Source organism: Branchiostoma floridae, chromosome 4 (genome assembly GCF_000003815.2).
Source record: "Branchiostoma floridae strain S238N-H82 chromosome 4, Bfl_VNyyK, whole genome shotgun sequence".
Taxonomy (NCBI): domain Eukaryota; kingdom Metazoa; phylum Chordata; class Leptocardii; order Amphioxiformes; family Branchiostomatidae; genus Branchiostoma; species Branchiostoma floridae.
Genome location: NC_049982.1, coordinates 3,311,431 through 3,330,820, shown reverse-complemented (window position 1 = coordinate 3,330,820; position 19,390 = coordinate 3,311,431). Strand labels below are relative to the sequence as shown.

Here is a 19,390-nt window from a genome sequence, read left to right as displayed (position 1 = left end):
AAAACAGGATTACGATGTTGGCAATTCTTCTGACTCAAGCTGCTAAGGGTCCGACTAAAGTCTAAGGCAAGGGACGCTCCAGGGTGTACAATTATGATGCTTTACGTCAAATTTCTAAAGATGTAAATACAGCGCCGATTTTAACCGCGAACATAAAAGTACATTGAAAAAATCAGGAATTAGAAAGTACAGTTTATAACCCAAACCTTCAGTCACTGGTAGTGTCTAATCCAAAGCCTGCGAGTTTACATTGATATTACAAATCCAACAAGCATGCAAATAATACACGTGAATAAATTAATATCTGTCGTCGAGTTCATTAAGGTGTTGCCGTCCCGATCTGTCAACATTAGTTCAAATGCAGTTCGAAAGAAGCCGCTAGTGCGCTTGCAGAAAATTTGACTTAGAATGTCGAAGTTCCGTTGAACGGTACCGTATTTGTTTTGACGGCCATTGATTTTTTTTTTTTTTTTTTGCGACCGTTAACCAAGTATTTTTGGGAATCATCCACAGCTTTACAAGTTCTGCTGTGTAACGTTACATATAACTTTAGCCTGGAATATGTTTTGGGATTTGATACACTCGGCTTGATTACTTCCTCCATTGCTCTGAGGGGGAAATCCTGCATTTTCGTCGGAAATGTTGCCTCTCTAGTTTTCTCACCTGTTCTGCTCCCAGGCGCCATCTTATCGGCAGCCGGACAGGATTGTATACTTTGTTTCAATTATAGACTGAACAAGTACGCGGGCCAACATAGAGGGTGAAGGGTCAGTCAGGTTTATCGGGACAAGGGTAATGGAAATTTCACAGGCAAGTTCAGTGACGTTATAATTTAAGTATTACTGGATGTAGGCAGTAATATCTAGTCTTTTGTAATGCCCCGAAAGAGTCTTTTTGAGAACTAATTGAAGTTATAAAGTTCTTGTTATTAACAACGAAAGCTTATTGTGAGATATGTTGGTAATGACATATTCTAGCGTAATGGCATAGCCTACTATATTCAGTTTACTGGACGAAGCTCGCCAGAAAGTATCATATGCATTTAAAGCCATTAAAATGTGTGTGTACAGATGTACGTTTACATGTGTGTGCGCGCGCGCTTGTGTGTGTGTGTACACATGTGCTGTCATTCACTCTACTATAAGATGATATTGACATTGCATGTGTCAGAAATGTCTATTCCCGGAACAATGTGTGTCGATGAAGATGAGACATCCAGGTAACGTTAATAAGATACTTCAAAAGCAGTTACTCAAGCAACTGGATATCATTTTGGAAACGGCCGTTCCAGACGTTTCAGATAGCATCCACTAAATTTCGTCAGTAACAAGGGACGATCTACTGACAAGCAAATGTTATAACCGAACTATGAATAAGCAAAGGCCAAAATCTAGATATTCTAATGGGAAACAAGTGAAGACAAAGTCAAGACAAGGCTGGCACAAATAAGTCAACCAGCTCCTGTTGAGTACAAGAGCTGACGTGTCTCACCGGGATGTAAGTGCCGGGTTCCAAGTCAAACGTTCGATACGCAGACCTCATATCCTGTTCGGGGTGGGATTGTAGAACAATGTAAATTTAGTTACACCCACATCATCTCCTACTGCAGCTCGACCTGGCTTGGTTTGCCACAGTTCAAGACCTTTGTCTTCAGGCACATTAATAGCGCCCGTCCCTACCGGTCAGCTGCGTGGTTCCCATGGCCTTGGTGTACAGTATAAATTGCCGCGGACATAACAAGCTTCACACATTACAGAGTCGGAACTCACCCCAGCATATGGTAAACATGTGGACGTTTCTGATCTTCCTCGCGGCTGTGAGTGAATGGCCGGTCTCGTCAGTTGGGGGTATGGAATTTTATATTTATCTCCTCATAAGGTGACAATAGAATTTTTATACTCGAAGAACCTGTGCGGCTTGTTTCTTTGTGGTGTTTCTGAACCACTCAAGGTATGAAGTAATGCTGTAGAGGTACCGGTGGTAATAATCAATAGTAAATGTCAATATCATACATACAGATTGCCTTATCCAGAATAGTTGATCGCCTCAATAACGCTTAGGTTGGTTTTAAAAATTAATGGGCGATTTCTAACTCTTTTAAGGCCAAGAATACCTGACCTGGGACCGTGGCTACGTATTTTACAAGGTTCAGGTCTCAGGACCGATGACCAATGCCAACGTGAAGGCCGCCTGTCGGGCGGTGCATACGCGACCCGTATGCTTTGCAGGGCGGGCTTATGGCGTTGAGTGTGATATTTCGGACTACTCGGATGCGGGGTGCGCCCCTTATCACGCGGGTTTTGCCATTAACAGCTGCGAAACCTATGCTGCCCTTGCAAAAGCACTGTGTAATACTACTGACTACTGGGATTGTCAGCCCCTTGATGACACCTTTGTCACCTACCCTGGCTGGGACAGTGATGACAGCGCTTACGGAGTGGACTACCAGACTCACACCTGGGGTCTGCATGGTGCAGACTACAACAACATGTACGCCCTGTGTGCAGGTAAGGATGTCTGATTGAACAAAGGAATAAACTGCATAAAATGTTGAATATGAAAGTAGACTAAGACTAGTCAGTTGTATTTTCTCAATTACAGGAAAATGGTCTGTATTAGGGTGGGTACCGGTACAGAAAATTCAGGTCCGGTTCAGGTCCAGAAGATCAGGTCCAGGTCCGGACATGAACCTGGACCTGATTCAGTATGACTCATACCAATGGTCCATTTCACTACAAAGAAATCTGTTTGGTGCAGTATTAGCCTTACACTGGCGTTTTAAAATCCTACAACGCTAACTGCACCTGTATCTACTTCGCTCTTGTTATATTCTTCCACCTGCAAGCACCAAAATGTGTGAATTCCTGATAAAATAATCTGTTAATTTTCTAATCGGTCCAACATCCGTTCCACCTTATTTTTTTCAGGTCCGGTTTTTCTGGACTGGTCCAATAAGAAAAACTGGTTTTGTACCGGTATGCTGTACCGATACCCAGCCCTAGTCTGTATATTACTGCAAACTCATTTTGTCTCTGTTATGTCTTTTCACAACAAAGGGAAAGTAGGACCGAGCTGATGTGATAAGCGAAATGGTGGTTTTTCAGGGAAAATACACGACTCGCAGCAACAAGCTTAACGCTATCAACATGACCCCCGTGTTATTTCAAATATAGTTTGTGACACAGCTTTTATTTTCTTTCCGCCTGGTTGTGTCGGTTTCTTGTGAGAAGTACTGTAAATGCAGAAACATTCGCGGTGATTTAATGTTCGCGGTTTTCGTAGTGGCCGCTTCACCGCGAACTTGAAACATTTTTCCATGGCAGTAAGAGACCACAGTGCATGGTGCTACCGCGAACTTAAAAGTCCTTTTTCCTGATACCGCGAAATTAAATCCCCGCGAACTTAAATAGTATATAGCCGTCTAGCTAAAAGGAATAAATGTTCATAAAAATTGAAAACTACCAGAACATTTTCTCCGAATACATGTTTGCTTGAATCAAAGTAGCACAATTTGAAGCGATTTGCAAACCTAACCTCTTTCGACCAATTCTCGTCGCAGATATGGACGATTGCACTAGCTTTCCCTGCAAGAACGGAGGAACATGCCAGTATACACTGAATTCTGGAAATAGTGCCACCTGTCAGTGCGCGGCAGGGTACACTGGAAGTTCTTGTCACAATCTTATATGTAAGTTTCTATATACATATAAAGTAATTAATATTTGCCTCTGTTAAGTAATGTTAGCTAGTTTAGTTAACATTGATAGTTATCTTTATCATTTGTCATCAATCACCTGGTAATTTTGTTGCATAAAAAACGTTTATAGCGGCCAAGCCAACAACATCTGCGGAGATGGACTACTTAGTTACAGCGTCAGACAGCGAAAGTTGCGTTAAACTTAAACAGACGTTTTTGTTACCTTGTAGATACAGACGAGTTTATGTAATACATAATCAAGTTGTTTTTTGCAGTTTATTCCCAGAAGTAATGTATAGTATTTTGATATACACGAAGCTGGCAGGCAGTCGCAAGAATAATGCGCAGCTTTTCTTCATTCTTAGAATTGTGTTTTTTTTTAGCTTAAACATACAGAAATAAAGAAAAAGAGCAAAACATCGGATACATATCTATATTTAGTTAGAATTGTGTTTGATCCTTGCCATGAGATGTAGAATAATAAAGATGCTTGGTGTGAATTCTTTGAATTTTTTCGCAGACACTGTACAGTGTGCCTCCAATCCTTGTCAGAACGGCGGAACCTGCTTTCACGGTGTCGACTCCTACCACTGCCACTGCGGTGTTGAATACGAAGGCCAAAACTGCGAGAACGGTATCTTTTACACGAGATATAATTTCAGCAGAATGTTCGGGGTTTCACTCCACCTACAATAAATTAAGCATGATTTACAAACAGCGATAAATGGAAGGCTGGATGGCTGCTTCAGGCGATAAACGATGCCAGAGTAGTTTTCCTGTCTTTCTATGCTAAGACCTCTAATTCCTATCCAAAAATATAGAAAACATGTAAGAAACTGGCTGACACCTACCTGAGGTTTAGTCCATGAAAACCTCTGGTACATTGTCTGACCTCTAAAGTATATCTACGTAGTGATTTGGAGCCAAAACGGAAATCCAGCTAACACCAGCTGATGACCTTTGATCCCAATAAAGAAGACCTGATGACCTTCAAACTGCTCGACAGTGTAACGGACACTCCAAACATGACTATTTTTGTAGCAAAATAAAATAGCCAGAACCCTTACCTGTAGCATCCAGCTCCAAAAGGCCAACATTTACCGACAAAAAGACTTTTAACTTTGTTTTCAAAAGACTGAATTCATTTTGGGCCTACTGCGTCTGCATCAGATTGGTGACCTTTTTCCTGCCTGTGTTTGTCGCTATTTGGTTGTGGAGTGAGCAATGCATATATAATATTTATATATGCAGTTGCCCAAACATAAAATGTCAAACAATTACCAGACATTCCCAATATTCAATGTCAATCCAAAATTATTGCAGTATTCTTAAAAAGTGTATAGCCCTGTGCATATTTTTTATATATTTGGCTTTTAATAAACGTTTAACTTTGATTTGAACCTCATAATCACGATCACCAGTTATGCCGGTGAAGCCATTGGCATGCAGGTGATTTCCTTTTTATTTTGTCTCCAGTCGTGAACCTGTGCTTTGCCTATGATGATGTTTGTCCACCCAACTGGGAGTGTCAGACCATACACGGCTATATCAGGTGTTTCGGTAAGGACAACCTCTAGTAGGGCCAATGGCAGTCTAACCTGATAGTAAATACACGATGAGACTTTCTTCGATAAAAATCATAATCAATGTTCATTCATCTTTGTTTTATGTCACTCTTGTGCCAGCAAGCTCTTTGTTATAAAATAGTAATGGCCTTTATTCATGTCCTATTGGGCCAAGTACAGGCATATAGATGCGAAGGGACTTAATAATACAGTACTCATTGTTTCAATGACTAATCTAAAACATTGGGTCTAAAACTAGTCTAATACATTTGTTCGGCTTCTTCTCGTTTCTTAGTAATGTGAAAAATGTAGCTTGAGATGTGTTTGTATAATGTTTCTGATCAAAGCTCATAAGAAAAAGTGATTTTTCAACACTAGACAAAGATTCAAAGTGAGGGAACTTTCCTATAATATGGCTAAAAGAGTATTTCCATGAAAATGTCCCCTCCTCTTTAAAAAAAAAACTTCAACTCGTTTTGGATATAACGTTTCTTCAATCTAGTCAAGTATGAAGTACCTGCCAGTGCCTTCGTAACATTTCACATTCTCTCTTAGAACCAGACGGGACGTCCCACAGGCAGGTGGAGCCGTATGTCTGCAACAGCGCCTCCTGTCCGGACGGCCTGTACTGCAAGGAGGAGGGGCCGGCATCTTTCTCCTGCAGAGCCGGGTAGATTCCCTGCTACGTCCTACCTACAGAACCAGCGTGCTTTGTAAGGCTGAACAGCACGTTGAGTGGAATTAAAGCTGCAGAATTCATAACCAATCCTTTGTTCCTTGACGTTGTTCTCTCTTTCTATATGTTAGTGGCTTTAACAAGCTTAAGGCAGTATTTGTAGTCAGTTATGCTTATGAAGTGATTGGGTCGCAGTGTTTTAGTTTAGTGCTTGTACATAGCCTCACATACAACACACAAAGGTAGACTCGTTAATCTGGGGCTGTTCTGAACCCACTCTAGATCTCTGATCATGAGTCTCAAAACTAGACATGGTAATGACATAGTAATCAAGACGTGCGACCTGACAGAAGAAATCTAGATATCAAACGCATAACGAGACGAATTTATGAGCAACTTTATTTAAATTAAACTTGTGCAATAAATCATCCCTCAATAATAAGGGGCCATCGTTTTAATCAATGCCAATGCGCCCTTGTCAGGTAATGTCCATCTCGAGGACATCCCATCAGCACGAATGCTGTTTGTGTAAGGGAGTTGATGCCATGTGCATTACCGATTAGAATACTGTCATAAAAGATAATACTGTACGTGTGATCATTGGTCCACCCTTGCCTGATCAGTTAATCTCGCTTATAGCAACCCGCCCAAATCCGCCGACCTGCTGGGATGGGCCAGTTACAGTCCCGGACAGTCCACTCTTAACACTCCTCATTATTCTATTCAGTAAATCCATAGGCGCCCTCTATCTACATTGGTATCAAGTGGCAGCATAAGGAACCCGTTTAAACTGCTTTCTACGAGACCAACAACAACTTTGTATTCTACATTTACTTGGTCAGTCGAGATAAAGACCACCATTGCTACTGAATGATTGGGAGCTGATGTCTATAAAACCAGACAAAGTCAGAAAAGGTGACAAAACAAAAAAAGATCAATTTTTCTATAAAGTTTTGTTGTAGTAGAATCTTGGTATCAACTTACAAAAATTGTTACGTTTTGGGTTGGTAGTTACTGGCTGCCATTTCTTTTCAAAATGGCGGACTGTCGGCTTGATAAATAGACCAATTGCGGTCTTCTTTAACTTCAACGATTTAACAATTTTTAAATTGTTAATATCTGTTTAAACAGATACATCATTGCTTCTAACATATGTTGTTATCCATATTTAACAACCCAACTGAGGTGCAAAGGACATATCAAAATGAATTATTTCTTTTTGTATTTATTTATTTACACAACAAGAAATGCCATAAAATGGTAAACAATAAAACACTACCAGGGAAAAGGCTTGTATCGCTTATAGTACACCATCTTCCTCAATATTAATACACTTAGTTGTGGTGTTAATTACTAATAATAGTGCATGGAAACTAATTAAGTAATACAGGCGTGATACATAGAAAGTGCTAACGATACAATAAGGATGATCAACGATATGAACTTAACATATGAGACTATCAGATAAAACCCTGAAAGTAAACCCTGGTATTTTTACATTTTACAAGGTCCAGCAGACATACAAACTAAAGTTGCTTTTAAATGGTCCCTATGATCTGTCGTCGACTTTATTCTGAATATGCGTTTTGCTTATGTGAGAGTGTGTGAGCCGACCTGTATTCATTCATACTTATTCAATATTTGATAAACTGAAATACAGTATTGGCAGCTGGTCACGTAATCTGCCGGAAGTGTAGTCATGAACAGTTCTCTTCGGCATGTGTTGCCATGACGACGAGCCCCTGCCCCTGGCCCCTGTTGTCGCATAGTGTCTGTGTGGTGAGGCAGTTAACGGTACTGGACGTGATGACGTCACCAGGTACGTACAGCCGGCCGTTATAACGACAGCAGCGCGGGTTCTGGTACGCGAACGGCTCCAGCACGCCCGTTTTGCGGCAGTACAGCCCGCGCGCCTCGCAGAAACTAGCCTCCGATTCCACGTGCGATTCGGGCGGGAAGTAGGCGCCATCTTTGCTGCAGCAGGCCGGGTTGACGGTGTTGAAGGTCACCATGAAGCCGGACGGGTCGCACCTCAGACCCGCAGTGGTGCAGTTGTCATGGTGGGTTACTATGGTAACGTTAGTGGCGAGGTGGTGACCTTGGTGGAGGCAGCCATCTTGTTTCTGTGCGGCTGGGGGCGGGTTGGAGCACAGCGTCCAGTCACCTTGGATGACCTGATGAGAGACGTCATGTCGGTCAGAGACAAGTTCTATCACGGAGTTGTTGCAAGTTTCAGTTATTGCAGTAGCGTTATCGATAGCCTATTGCTAAATTTGACATTTAAGATAGATGATGCAACCGTGTATGACAGCGGACAACTGTGTTGCTAGGAGGCTCTAGGAGTCAACAGAAATTTATACGAACTGTCTAAAAAGGAACTCTCCACATTTTGAGACAATATTGTGAGTTTAGTGCGAATTTATTGGTGGAAATGTTGGTCTTGGTTAGCATGACTGACACAAATGTAACCAATGTACATGCATAGCGACTGACAAGGACATCCGATAACCGCTAATTTGCAGTAGCGTGGTACGTCATTAGTGCAGTTCCAACACGAAGCGCTAACGTTAGAAGTCGGCGTGGCGGTAGGGTTTCGGTAGAATCTTCTGTTGGCTTTGTGCCCTTGGGAAAGAACTTTGATTTGATTTATTCGGCTGTATAGAAATAATACAGCCAGGGCTACCCAACTAGGATATTATCAAGGGCTGGTAACAGTGCTCTTCATTTAGGTGAAAATGAGTAACTGCGATCAGGGAAAAACCAATGCACAGATTCCGAATTGGAGGAAAGCCATAGTCTCCAAGCAGACCCTACAAGTAGTATCAAAGCTGGCAAGGGACTTAGTATAGCGGCATCGGTGCCCGTTTGCCTCCCTTTGGCCGGCTATATCCATTTGGCCAGCTTTGATACTATTTCTAAGGCACCGTAGGGTCTGCTTGGAGACTAGAAAGCCATTCCTCGGCCTCGAGAATGTAAAAGAACCCAGCAGACATTTCGAAAAGAGTAGGGACCATCCCGGTCTGAGTAGATCAAATAAATCTGTCCGGATATGCAGCTTGCAGTCTTCATCAGTACAAACCTGGTGTGTTACGCCGCGGGGCGGTTTACCGGATATGCAAAACAAGCAAACAAACAAACAAACTCCTACCTGTGTGCCCTCCTGGCACCTCACCTCACAGCCGCTAGGTTCGCTGTAGGTGACGTCACCGTGCGGGAAGTACCTGTCGTTGTACGCGCAGCACCTGGGGCTGACGGCGGCGTCCGTCTGTAGCTGGCCGTGGGACGCACAGGTGGTCACGTACGTCACGCAGGTGTCCAGGTGCGCCGTCACGTGACTGCCGGGGGTGTGCCAGTATCCCTGTGGGAACATGACGTCATCAGTCAGGTGAGCCACCCTACCTCAGGTGAACCAAGGAGGTTAAAATAAGACGGATCGAGCTCATCATTGACACTTCCCACGGGTAAAGACGGCACACAAGATAAACACACGAAATGGGGAATTCTGGGTCGCTTAGCAACGGTACTATATTGAACTTAGCACAGAACAATTTCTATCGTTGTTACTCTCTATTTGGATTCCAACAATACAACACCTTACCGTGGAAAAAATCATGTCACTCAATGTTTTATTAGTTTGAATTCAAAATCAGTACCATACAGTATATTATACAAAGCATTCTAGAATGAGAAGATATAAGACAACTTAAATTACAATTCAAAACAAGAAACGGATAATAGTCTAGTAATAATGCCAAAGTCAATTTCAAAGTCACAAAAGAGGATATGAATGAAGAAAAATGAAATACATTATTCGGTATATCATATACTCCATGTATCTAATCATTTGTTCAACCTTGCTGACCACTTAGAACTCACTATGAAGGCATTTTCTCACGCGCGTAAGCTCGCATCAGTTTTGGGCTTCCCAGCGGATATCATCCATATAACCACATTACCCTAACGTGGCCTTACATTCGTAAAAGCGATTCTAAACAATAGATACTTCATCTATCAACGATCATATGCCCTAAATAGGGAGCCTGAAGGGTGTCCAACTTGAGAAGAGTTGTTACTCTCCAAGCAGAGGTTGTGGGGGGAAATTGTGACCTTATCACCTTCCGAGGTTTTTGGAGACGGACGAAAAACGCGAGAGTGAAAAGTTGTGGAGAGTAAAATGTTGTGGCGTTCCTGGTGGAAGCAGCACGGTGTGAAAACCCCGTCGGGCGCCCCGTGTGGAGAGCTGGGGTGTAGAAGTGTAACGTTATAATTACCTGTTGGAAGCAGCACGGCGTGTGGAGAGTTGGGGTGTAGAAGTGTAACGTTATAATTACCTGGTGGAAGCAGCACGGCGTGAGAGTCCCGTGTGGAGAGTTGGGGTTGTAGAAGTGCCCGGTTCCCGTGCACCAGCCGGCCTGACCACGAGCCCAGCCTGGCAGCAACAACACCAGCAGGGACAGAAACATGCTACACTCGTCTGTAATACACGCCTTGGGAGGAGAGAGGTGGCTGGTCTGGCGTCCTGTCAGGCTTTCTAAGGTCTTACTCTTCTCGGAGGTTCTTATATTATACTAGTACTGGAGGTTTTCTAACTATTCTGGGCCTTTTTGCTTCCTCATCAGCTGGCATCACCAGGAGTTTCTGCGGCCTGTCGACCTGCACTGTTTTATATGGCTGGATCTGTTGTTGGAAACGGCTCAGTTGAGCTCTGTTATGGGCTAAATGGAGAGTTAAGTACTTTTTGATATAGCAGGTAAGAGCCTCTGTAAACACAGACACGGAATAACAGGGGAAGTTTGGAGGTCATCTGAGGGGAGGAGTAGGAACAGTGTCTCCGTTGCTAGGCGACAGATGTATTTGTGTGAAGATTGACACTCGTCTCCGTGACAACCGACATGACGCAATGCGAGTTGACCGGCATCTCTGGGGAGAGTGACGTCGGGGTTTAGTAGTCAATGATGACTGGGATGACGTAAGAACGTCGTAACTGGGAGGCGCTGGCGGTCTCCAAGGTGGGGACATGACGTCATGTCTCCAGACAGTCGTATTGAAGTCACCTGAGTTCGCGCCGAATGGCAGCTCGCTCCAGACCCTTGCGATTTAGCCTCGCCTATTGTAAGCTCTCACAATTCAACCCCTGACTACGAATTTAGTCGGCCCACCCAATAACAATATTAACAATATATAACAATGATGACTGTATGACACTGCACCTAAAGGTGCCTGTCTTTGCGGTTTCACCTGCATTGGGGGCCAGGTGACTCTTCTCCATGGCGTATTTCAACATCCAGGTGTCTCTTCGTTACTCTCCGGCCTGACACAGTAAGAGAAAGCCCGATAAAAACGACTAAAAAAACGTTAAAAAACAGCCGGAGCCTAACCTCTGCTTGAAGAGTATCTCTTCGTTACTCCCGTCAACGCAAGTGACTGAGCACGAGGACATGGTATTCCGGCACACGCGCATTTTAGTCATACAGAAGTTTGTTTTTCACGGGGAGGATAGGCTTCGTAAGTTTTTCAGGGTTTGTTCTTTGCACTTCCCTGTTTGGTTTGTTTCTGTGGCAGCTCTGTAGTGGGGGGGGGGGGGGGTAAGGGTGCTATCTCTGCTGTCAGCAGATACATTCATGCGCGACAAAGACAGGCTGAATCCAGCTGAAGACGTCAGTTGTTTTCCACAGTACAACCAGGCTGCAGTACCACTTCGGACCGCCAGGAAGAGATCGTATAATGTGGGCCTCCCTTAGAAGTTTGAAGTTTGAACCCTTCCAAAGCCAAGTTATAAGATATGCCAAATGAGTCAAGCAACTGGATACGATTTTGGAAACGTTTCAGGCGTCAGGCAACATTCTGACTGGTTGTGCTTCATGCACGACTGCCAAACGACAGGTTTACGACAACTGGGGGCATTTGGGGACAGTCGTGGTTGTGTTGTAGCCGACTTGTATCGTCGTGGGTCTTCACCAACGGTCGGTTCTGCCACAACACAAGATTCGCGCGCGAATGTATGTGTCCATCAGACCGCAAATATTTATGTTTCTTCTTCCCCTTCTTCTCCAAACAAATAAGGTCAATAACCTGGGCACTGACTCGCTGTAACGCCTAATGGTACGGTACAGGAAAGCGTGAAAGCGGCCTTTGGGACAGTGATACGTGCGCTTGTTCCTGAGAGTTCTCCCTGTGGTCTGCTGCCGTGGGTGGAGGGACATGAGACATCATCATGACCTACAGGATAGTACCAAATCCCTCCTTCCTTCGCTCTCCGTCAGGGTTAAGGTGTGGGGATAATGCCGGGGCCAAAAGGCCAGGGCCCGTGACAGAGAGCATCTTTAAGATTTTTTTTTTAAACTCACTTCCTGTTTCCCATTTACCCTCCTTCTTCTGAGGGCTTCATGGTCTGTCTATCTCCCCTCAGCCTCACGACAACCGACGGACTGATGGGTCGGTATCACCTTGCACCTAACTACGCGCAAAGGAAGTTGGGATACTTCTCTCCTCACCAGGACCCAGGGCGACAGCTGAGCTATTTTTAGCACCTGAACCCTGACTGCGGAACCAGACACGGCGGTGTCAGATTACCGAGGGACAGAGCTGTCCTCGTTTCTATGGAAGCCTCGACTGTGTCCCCGTCTGTCCATATTTCTATCTGTCTGTCTGTCTGTCCGTGCGTCTATCTGTATGTCTGTCTGTCCTTCAGATGTCTTGTTACCGAGGGACAGAGCTGTCCTCGTTTCTACGGAAGCCTCGACTGTGTCCACGTCTGTCTGTCTGTCTGTGCGTCTATCTGTCTGTCTGTCTGTCGGTCCTTCAGATGTCTTGTTACCGAGGGACAGAGCTGTCCTCGTTTCTACGGAAGCCTCGACTGTGTCCACGTCTGTCTGTCTGTCTATCTGTCTGTCTGTCCGTGCGTCTATCTGTCTGTCTGTCTGTCTGTCTGTCCTTCAGATGTCTTGTTGCGGAGAGACAGAACTGTCCTCACTTCCAATGAAGTTCTGTGGACGCCTCTACTATGTCCCCGTCTGTCTGTCTGTCGGTCGGTCAGATGTCATGTTGTCGAAAGCTATTACATGTATTGTCCTCACCTCCACTGGAACTGCTGTGCCTCTGTCCGTCTGTCTGTCCGTCTGTCCGCATGTCTTTCTGTCCGCCCATCTCTTGTCTCTGTCTGTCCGCCTCACTCTGTCTGGGCTTGGCTTCGCCAATCATGAATATACGGTACAACTTGCCAGAAGAGACAAAGTTGTGGAATTTCAGCCCAACAAAGAATTATCGTTTAGAAGTCAAACATTACATATTCACAATAGTGAAAATCTACCCTGCTGTACTATACACCTTGCGGATACCTCCTCATCCCTTCAACAATGACTCCTCCCCATCACGCCACCCTGTCAGACACCCCTGGACGGTCCCCGGACGTGAGACCCTTTCTCCTTTACTTTCTCCATTCTGCTAATCGAAATGGTCTGTGTGAAATGAGATAGCGGCGGCCCCAGTACGCCCCCCGTGCCCGCACAACACACAGGGACAGCACCGCGGCAGTCAGCCCGCCATCTCTGCAGGATCGTGCGGGACTATCTCTCACCGACATCAGGGTCCATCCGAACGGTAAGGCTCACCTTTTCCCGCGCGACGTGTTGGGTTATCGCCAGGACTGTGTTTGAAGGTCCGACGCCGAGGTTGTCGGTGCGCGGTTCTTCCTGAAGGACGTAGAGTTTGGCAGGTTTGCGGCGGAGGCTGGTAAATATGTGATGGCGACTGTTCCCCGCATTCTCTGGTTCTCGTTATTTATTTACTGACAGACAAATTAGCGCCCGATGTACTCTCTCTTTCTCTCTCCGTTTTGATATTAGTTCGTACACACGTCCGTCACAAATACAACAGAGATGCATAGACAATGGTTATAGCTTTTGATGGTTTGAAAACGTAGAGCCAGCTCCAATGCCAAGTTTATGAAAGACAGTATTGTGTTAAAGCCCGTGTAGATCTGTTGTCCTGTAGTACACTGGGGGCGTGGGGTGAAGCAGGTCTTCCTTCTCTCCGCTGCTGTTGGCGCGGCTGTCTGGAAACGTTCGTGGTTCTGTAGATTGTTGAAGGGTTTGCGTTTCTCTGACTCCTGACCGGTTCTGCGAGCCGCATCACCGCACATGTCCGCTTGTGTTGGGAGAGAGGACCTAGCCTGGACGCCGCGGGCTGTTCCAGGGGACTTGTTAGTTGTTAGCCTGGAGCCAGGCCGTTCCAGGTGACTCTAAGCTTAGCCTTAGCATTGTAACCCAAAACGCTTGAGTGGCTCCATGAGCCTTGTTTTGTGGTGAATCCCAAGTAAATACAAGAAAAGCCTGTCCAGGGGACTCTAAGTCTCGACGCCGGGGCCAGGGGCCTCCAAGGCTTCAGGACCGACATGCCTCCAAGGAAACTCTAACTTAGTTCTACTTCTAGTTCAATGGAGCCTGTTCTTCAGGGTTGTGGTAAAATTTTAGGTGGGGAATGAATGTTGGCCCTGGGACCGAGGAACTGTAGCCTCTACCAGGCTCCGCGGATCTGATAGCAGAAATGGGACAAATACCGTCAATAGTGCGCTAGAGGAGTCGGTCGGCCATTGGAGTCGGTACTCGATCCACGGAGTCCCGAAGATGGTGTCATTGTATCCGACCCAAGATACAAATATTTCGTAGGGACACCGTAGACTATTGTACCACTCTACTCTACTCTACTCTACTCTATTGTACTCTACTGTACACTGTCGTGTTTGACTCCCGGCCAGGCAGTCTCGGCCCGCTTCATGTGTCGTGCTTCGTGTTGCCAAATGTTTATCTAGCCTGGACTTGAACTCGATTCGAGTCGCGGGTGGAGAACAACGTGCTCAACTTCGGGGGGTTTAAGTCGTTATGTAGAACATCCGTATAGCCGGACATTACGGATGAGCAGTTAGTTCTGGGCCTTACCCAGAAATAATAAGAATAACTCTGATTTCGAAGCATTGATGTCAAGTATAAAGCCTTTTGATTGTGGACCAAAATTTAAATTATTTTCAATATTACTTTGCAGGTGACACCCAGTAACGATAGTATTAAAGGGAGAAGAAAAAATGCATGGGCAATTGAGCTGCGACCTGAGTTGTGCGGGTCAACTTGCTCTGCTGAAAGTCAGACACTCACCTCTTTCTCTTTAAGATACGAAGAGAATCCTTAACAAACATTTTGACGATGTCTCTCAAGAGTGTACGGCACGGGGAACTCGACCCACACGTGTCTGATCACAGTTCACAATCGTTTTTCTCCTAAACTTACCTACTGATTTTCAAAAAGACGCTGCCTGGAAAGTACTAACAATTCCTGCAATGGTTATATTGATAAAAGGCTTCATACTACGAAGCTGCGCCTCGAAATTAAATTGACCTTTTTTTTCTGGCTGAGGCCAGGTCGAGAATATATTGATCACCCTGGATAGATGAATATAGTTATAGATGTATATAAGTAAGAATTGATGTATATTGGACAGACATGATTTGTTTCAATGTCTGACATGCAAAGTGCCTGAGCTGTCAGATACCAGATGTTAACAGGGAGGATGGTTAACATGGTTTAACTCAATGCTAGCATGCTCCAGCTTCTTAGTGCATTAATGTTACATGTAAAGTACTTATTACATATTGATCATTTTGATGTTTGGATCACAAAACCAGCCTACAGCTGCCTGTGATCCACGGGTATTGTACTGTTTTGCTATTTTTAATAAATCAAATCAAATCCATTATGGCTAGTCGCTCGTTAACTCTGCCCATGTACTTGAGAATTGTGCATTTATTGACGCGTGTTTGAATAAGAGTAGAGTAGAGTAGACAGAGTGGAGCAGAGTCTTTAGTAGGTTAGGTGTGTAAACTGGGCTGTAACGCCTGCCTGTGGTTTAGAGTTAGAGCAGAGACTGAGTCGTCAGCTAGGTATGTTTGATAGACATCTCTGGTCTTTGGGGATTGAGCTGTCCATCATACTGACATGTAGTGAGTAATCTAATCTTTTCTTTTAGTTTCTAATAATATACATTTCTGTGCTGTACGGGCAGGACTTAACCCACTACGCAAGTTAGAACAGGATTTTTCATGTCGCACCTGAGTATAACCCTCTGTAGTTTTTCAGTTATGATGATGATGATGACATTGATGAGTTGATCGGTTCTGTGACATGTGATACTTAGCGGCCATGTTTGCCTGTCACGCCCGACATGACCTTTGCTTTACGGGTGAACCAATCAAAACAAGCCGCCATGACAACTGTGTGACAGAAACTAGGTCATGATTTATCTCTCACTGCTGTTTCTCACGAAGGTCGTGATTTATCTCGCACCGCTGTTTCCTAGTCTCTACAAGACCCCCGCCTGTGCGAATAAGGGGACTCTAGCCAAGTTAGGAATAAAAGCCAAGTAAGAGTTAATTGGCCTAGGAGTGTTGGCCGGCCTGACGGAATCTCAGGTCGCAAACATCTCCACGGCCATCTAACTACTTAACTCCTCTGGCGTGTTTTCTGTCTTATTTGGCCAATTTGTATTATTTTTCCAGCGCCGGCCAACTCCTCCGGTAGCAAACCTACAACATAACACACGAAGATAGAACAGTGGACATTATAACACTGGCGGGAATGAGAGACGACCTAACTGAAGAAATAAACGAGAGGATGTAACAAGCGCTGTCCAACTACATTGAATTAACATCAATATTCAATGAGGGGAGTTACTAGTAAGCAAGTCAGTCCAGAAACACGAATACGCAAAGTACCAGAGGAGAATCACCAACATCCAGGAAGCACCATGAATGAGAAGTACCAAGTGATCATGTAGACAACAACAACAACAACAACAACAACATGGCAGAGGCTAGCCGTTTCCCACAAATGTAGTGATTTATCTCGCACCGCTGGTCTCCATGCAGGTTCTTCGCTTCCCGTCGTGATACACTATACAAGTGGCGGGGTTTGTTTCAGCCTGACGCCGCTGTTATTTGAGTCCGGCAGAGCGAAGTAAATAAGCAACGTTTCACGATGACGTATCCACAAACCGGAGGCTCTCGTTATAAAGGGTAAAGGAGCGCCCGACACAAGAGTGGCTAGTCGTCCTGACTAGACGCACCACACATGATGGCGCCTATGACTGCGCCCATCTCCGATTTGAAATTGAAGCCCTTGGGCCTCACAGCAAATCACTATACGGCAGGGTGCTAGTGGTAGGCTGGTAGTGGTGTAATTGTGCTTAGCAGAGAAAGCAGTATGTGACATGTTGATCTACCGAATGCAAGGCGACCACTCAACTCGCTAGGCCATTGCACCTGATGTGGAAAGGGAGCGACTGCCAGGCGAGGGCAAATATGCCAAGCTCCTGGTTCTCTGCGGCTTTCACCTCTCCACCTCTGCTTTGCGAGAGGCACCGGTAGTCTCGCCAGGCGTGTGTATAGAGGTTGTAACAAAAGGCATCGTCAACATGAGGGGGATTCCAGTAACCTCCACAGCAGGCTCTTTGGGGGCGTTGTTGTGAGTTGGAGAAACCGAACACTGATCCAAAATGGCCGATCCGAAGAGCCTTCTTGAGGCTTCGGGCTACAGTCGACACATTTTATTCAATAAACGACTTTTAATCAGTCAACCTATTTAGCTAATGTAGCATGTAGCTAATTTCTACTTTTGTTTATCAGTCTGGTGAAGACTACAGGTGACCCCGCGGTGCCGTTTCCATGGTTACATGCGGACAATGTGGAGATGCCTGAGATGAATACCTGTCTCAGCTGGACTGACACATCTACGGGTTTAGTTCTGACGTCACAGGTGCGCCGCACAGTGTAGGGCTGAAACTCCCGCCCTGCGGTGCCGTTTCCATGGTTACAGGACGAGAATGCGGGGGTGAATCCGTCCCGGCTGGGGCAACACATTTACACGTATACTACAAGTCAAAGGTCAGGCCTGCTATTTCTGGCGCGAAAAACAAGATCGGGGATCAGCTCCAAACAGATGTGTGGCGTCGGCTTGCATCTTTCAGTTTTTATAATAGTTCGACGTCTTTCTATTTGGCAAGGGGCAGCAAACGGTAGGTAAGAAAACGGCGATATGAGAGAAAACGCCCTAGAAGGGCAGAACCTGCCTGGATGATAACCCTGGGCCTGATGAGTATCATTTCGTTTCCTACTAGTGTGGCAGGAACTTTTCCTGAGTTGCTACTTCTTGTCAGTCTCTAATGGGGCTGTGTACTGTAGAGTTAATGTGAATGAGGGTTTAACCATGGTCAATATTGGCCGACGGAAGGCACATATATACTCGTGAAACTGAAAGGAGGTGTGTAAAGGAACTGAGGAAAGGCTGAATACGTGTTTACCGTTCAGAACAGGCACTGACACCACATCTGCTGTGATACACTGTTGTGAACACCGTAGCTCTAACTTGCCGGAGCTGCGCGCTGTACTGCCGAATCTGTGTCAGGTATCGGCGGGCATCTGGGCCGGTGTTTGGTCGTCTTTCTTCCGCCTCGTCTTCTCTAACCAAACACGACAGCGGGCCGGTTCTGCCTGGGGACGAGAATAACACGGAAATCACAACAAGCTGGCCCGTCTGCGGCGTGCTGAAGCCGTCCTGTGTCCGTCCGGAAACTGGGACTCGGTCAGCGACCTGGAGAAACAAGAACATACAGAAAGGAGTAAAGAAGTCATGAAATGATGATCCTCCAAGATTAATATTGAAATAATGATAATAACCTCCCTGTCTTGAAAAAGACCCGGTCACGGACACTACACGGAGTAACTGCGATGGCATATGTGTGTTTAGTTGTACTGTAAGTAGTTGTTATACATGTAGACCTTACGCCGGCGTGAGGACCATCCTCCGGCGTGAGGACCATCCTCCGGGGTGAGGACATCCTCCGGGGTGAGTCATCCTCCGGCGTGAGGCATCCTCCGGCGTGAGGACCATCCTCCGGGGTGAGTACCATCCTCCGGGGCGAGGACCATCCTCCGGGGTGAGGACCATCCTCCGGGGTGAGTACCATCCTCCGGGGGAGGACCATCCTCCGGGGTGAGGACCATCCTCTGGGGTGAGGACCATCCTCCGGGGTGAGGACCATCCTCCGGGGCGAGGACCATCCTCCGGGGTGAGGACCATCCTCCGGGGTGAGGACCATCCTCTGGGGCGAGGACCATCCTCCGGGGTGAGGACCATCCTCCGGGGTGAGTACCATCCTCCGGGGGAGGACCATCCTCCGGGGTGAGTACCATCCTCCGGGGGAGGACCATCCTCCGGGGTGAGGACCATCCTCCGGGGTGAGGACCATCCTCCGGGGTGAGGACCATCCTCCGGGGCGAGGACCATCCTCCGGGGTGAGGACCATCCTCGAAGGTAAATCGACCTGTCCCTGGATTCCCCTGCTGGTGAAAAATTTTCTTTCGGTGAGCCATCTGCAAACTGACCCCAGAGATAGTCATATTATATA

At 45.8% G+C, this 19,390-nt stretch overlaps 3 protein-coding genes and 1 long non-coding RNA gene across 4 annotated transcripts in view; 2 read left to right on the top strand and 2 right to left on the bottom strand.

The window, feature by feature from the left end:
* Positions 1–19,390, bottom strand: part of LOC118413013 — a 711,153-nt gene that overhangs the window by 349,011 nt on the left and 342,752 nt on the right. The window lies entirely within an intron of this gene.
* Positions 1–19,390, top strand: part of LOC118414515 — a 660,232-nt gene that overhangs the window by 337,497 nt on the left and 303,345 nt on the right. The gene's annotated exons all lie outside the window — the stretch shown is intronic.
* On the top strand, positions 1,772–5,955 carry LOC118414494 (neurogenic locus notch homolog protein 1-like). The gene is made up of 6 exons (XM_035818562.1): positions 1,772–1,847; positions 2,103–2,507; positions 3,560–3,688; positions 4,218–4,331; positions 5,174–5,257; positions 5,818–5,955. The coding sequence occupies exons 1-6, from the start codon at positions 1,778–1,780 to the stop codon at positions 5,934–5,936; spliced, it is 921 nt and encodes a 306-aa protein (XP_035674455.1). The 5' UTR covers positions 1,772–1,777; the 3' UTR covers positions 5,937–5,955.
* On the bottom strand, positions 7,599–10,548 carry LOC118414496. Its single transcript, XM_035818565.1, has 3 exons — positions 10,270–10,548; positions 9,087–9,296; positions 7,599–8,112 (listed from the first exon to the last, which is right to left on the bottom strand). Exons 1-3 carry the CDS (start codon positions 10,399–10,401, stop codon positions 7,636–7,638), a joined length of 819 nt encoding a protein of 272 aa, XP_035674458.1. The 5' UTR covers positions 10,402–10,548; the 3' UTR covers positions 7,599–7,635.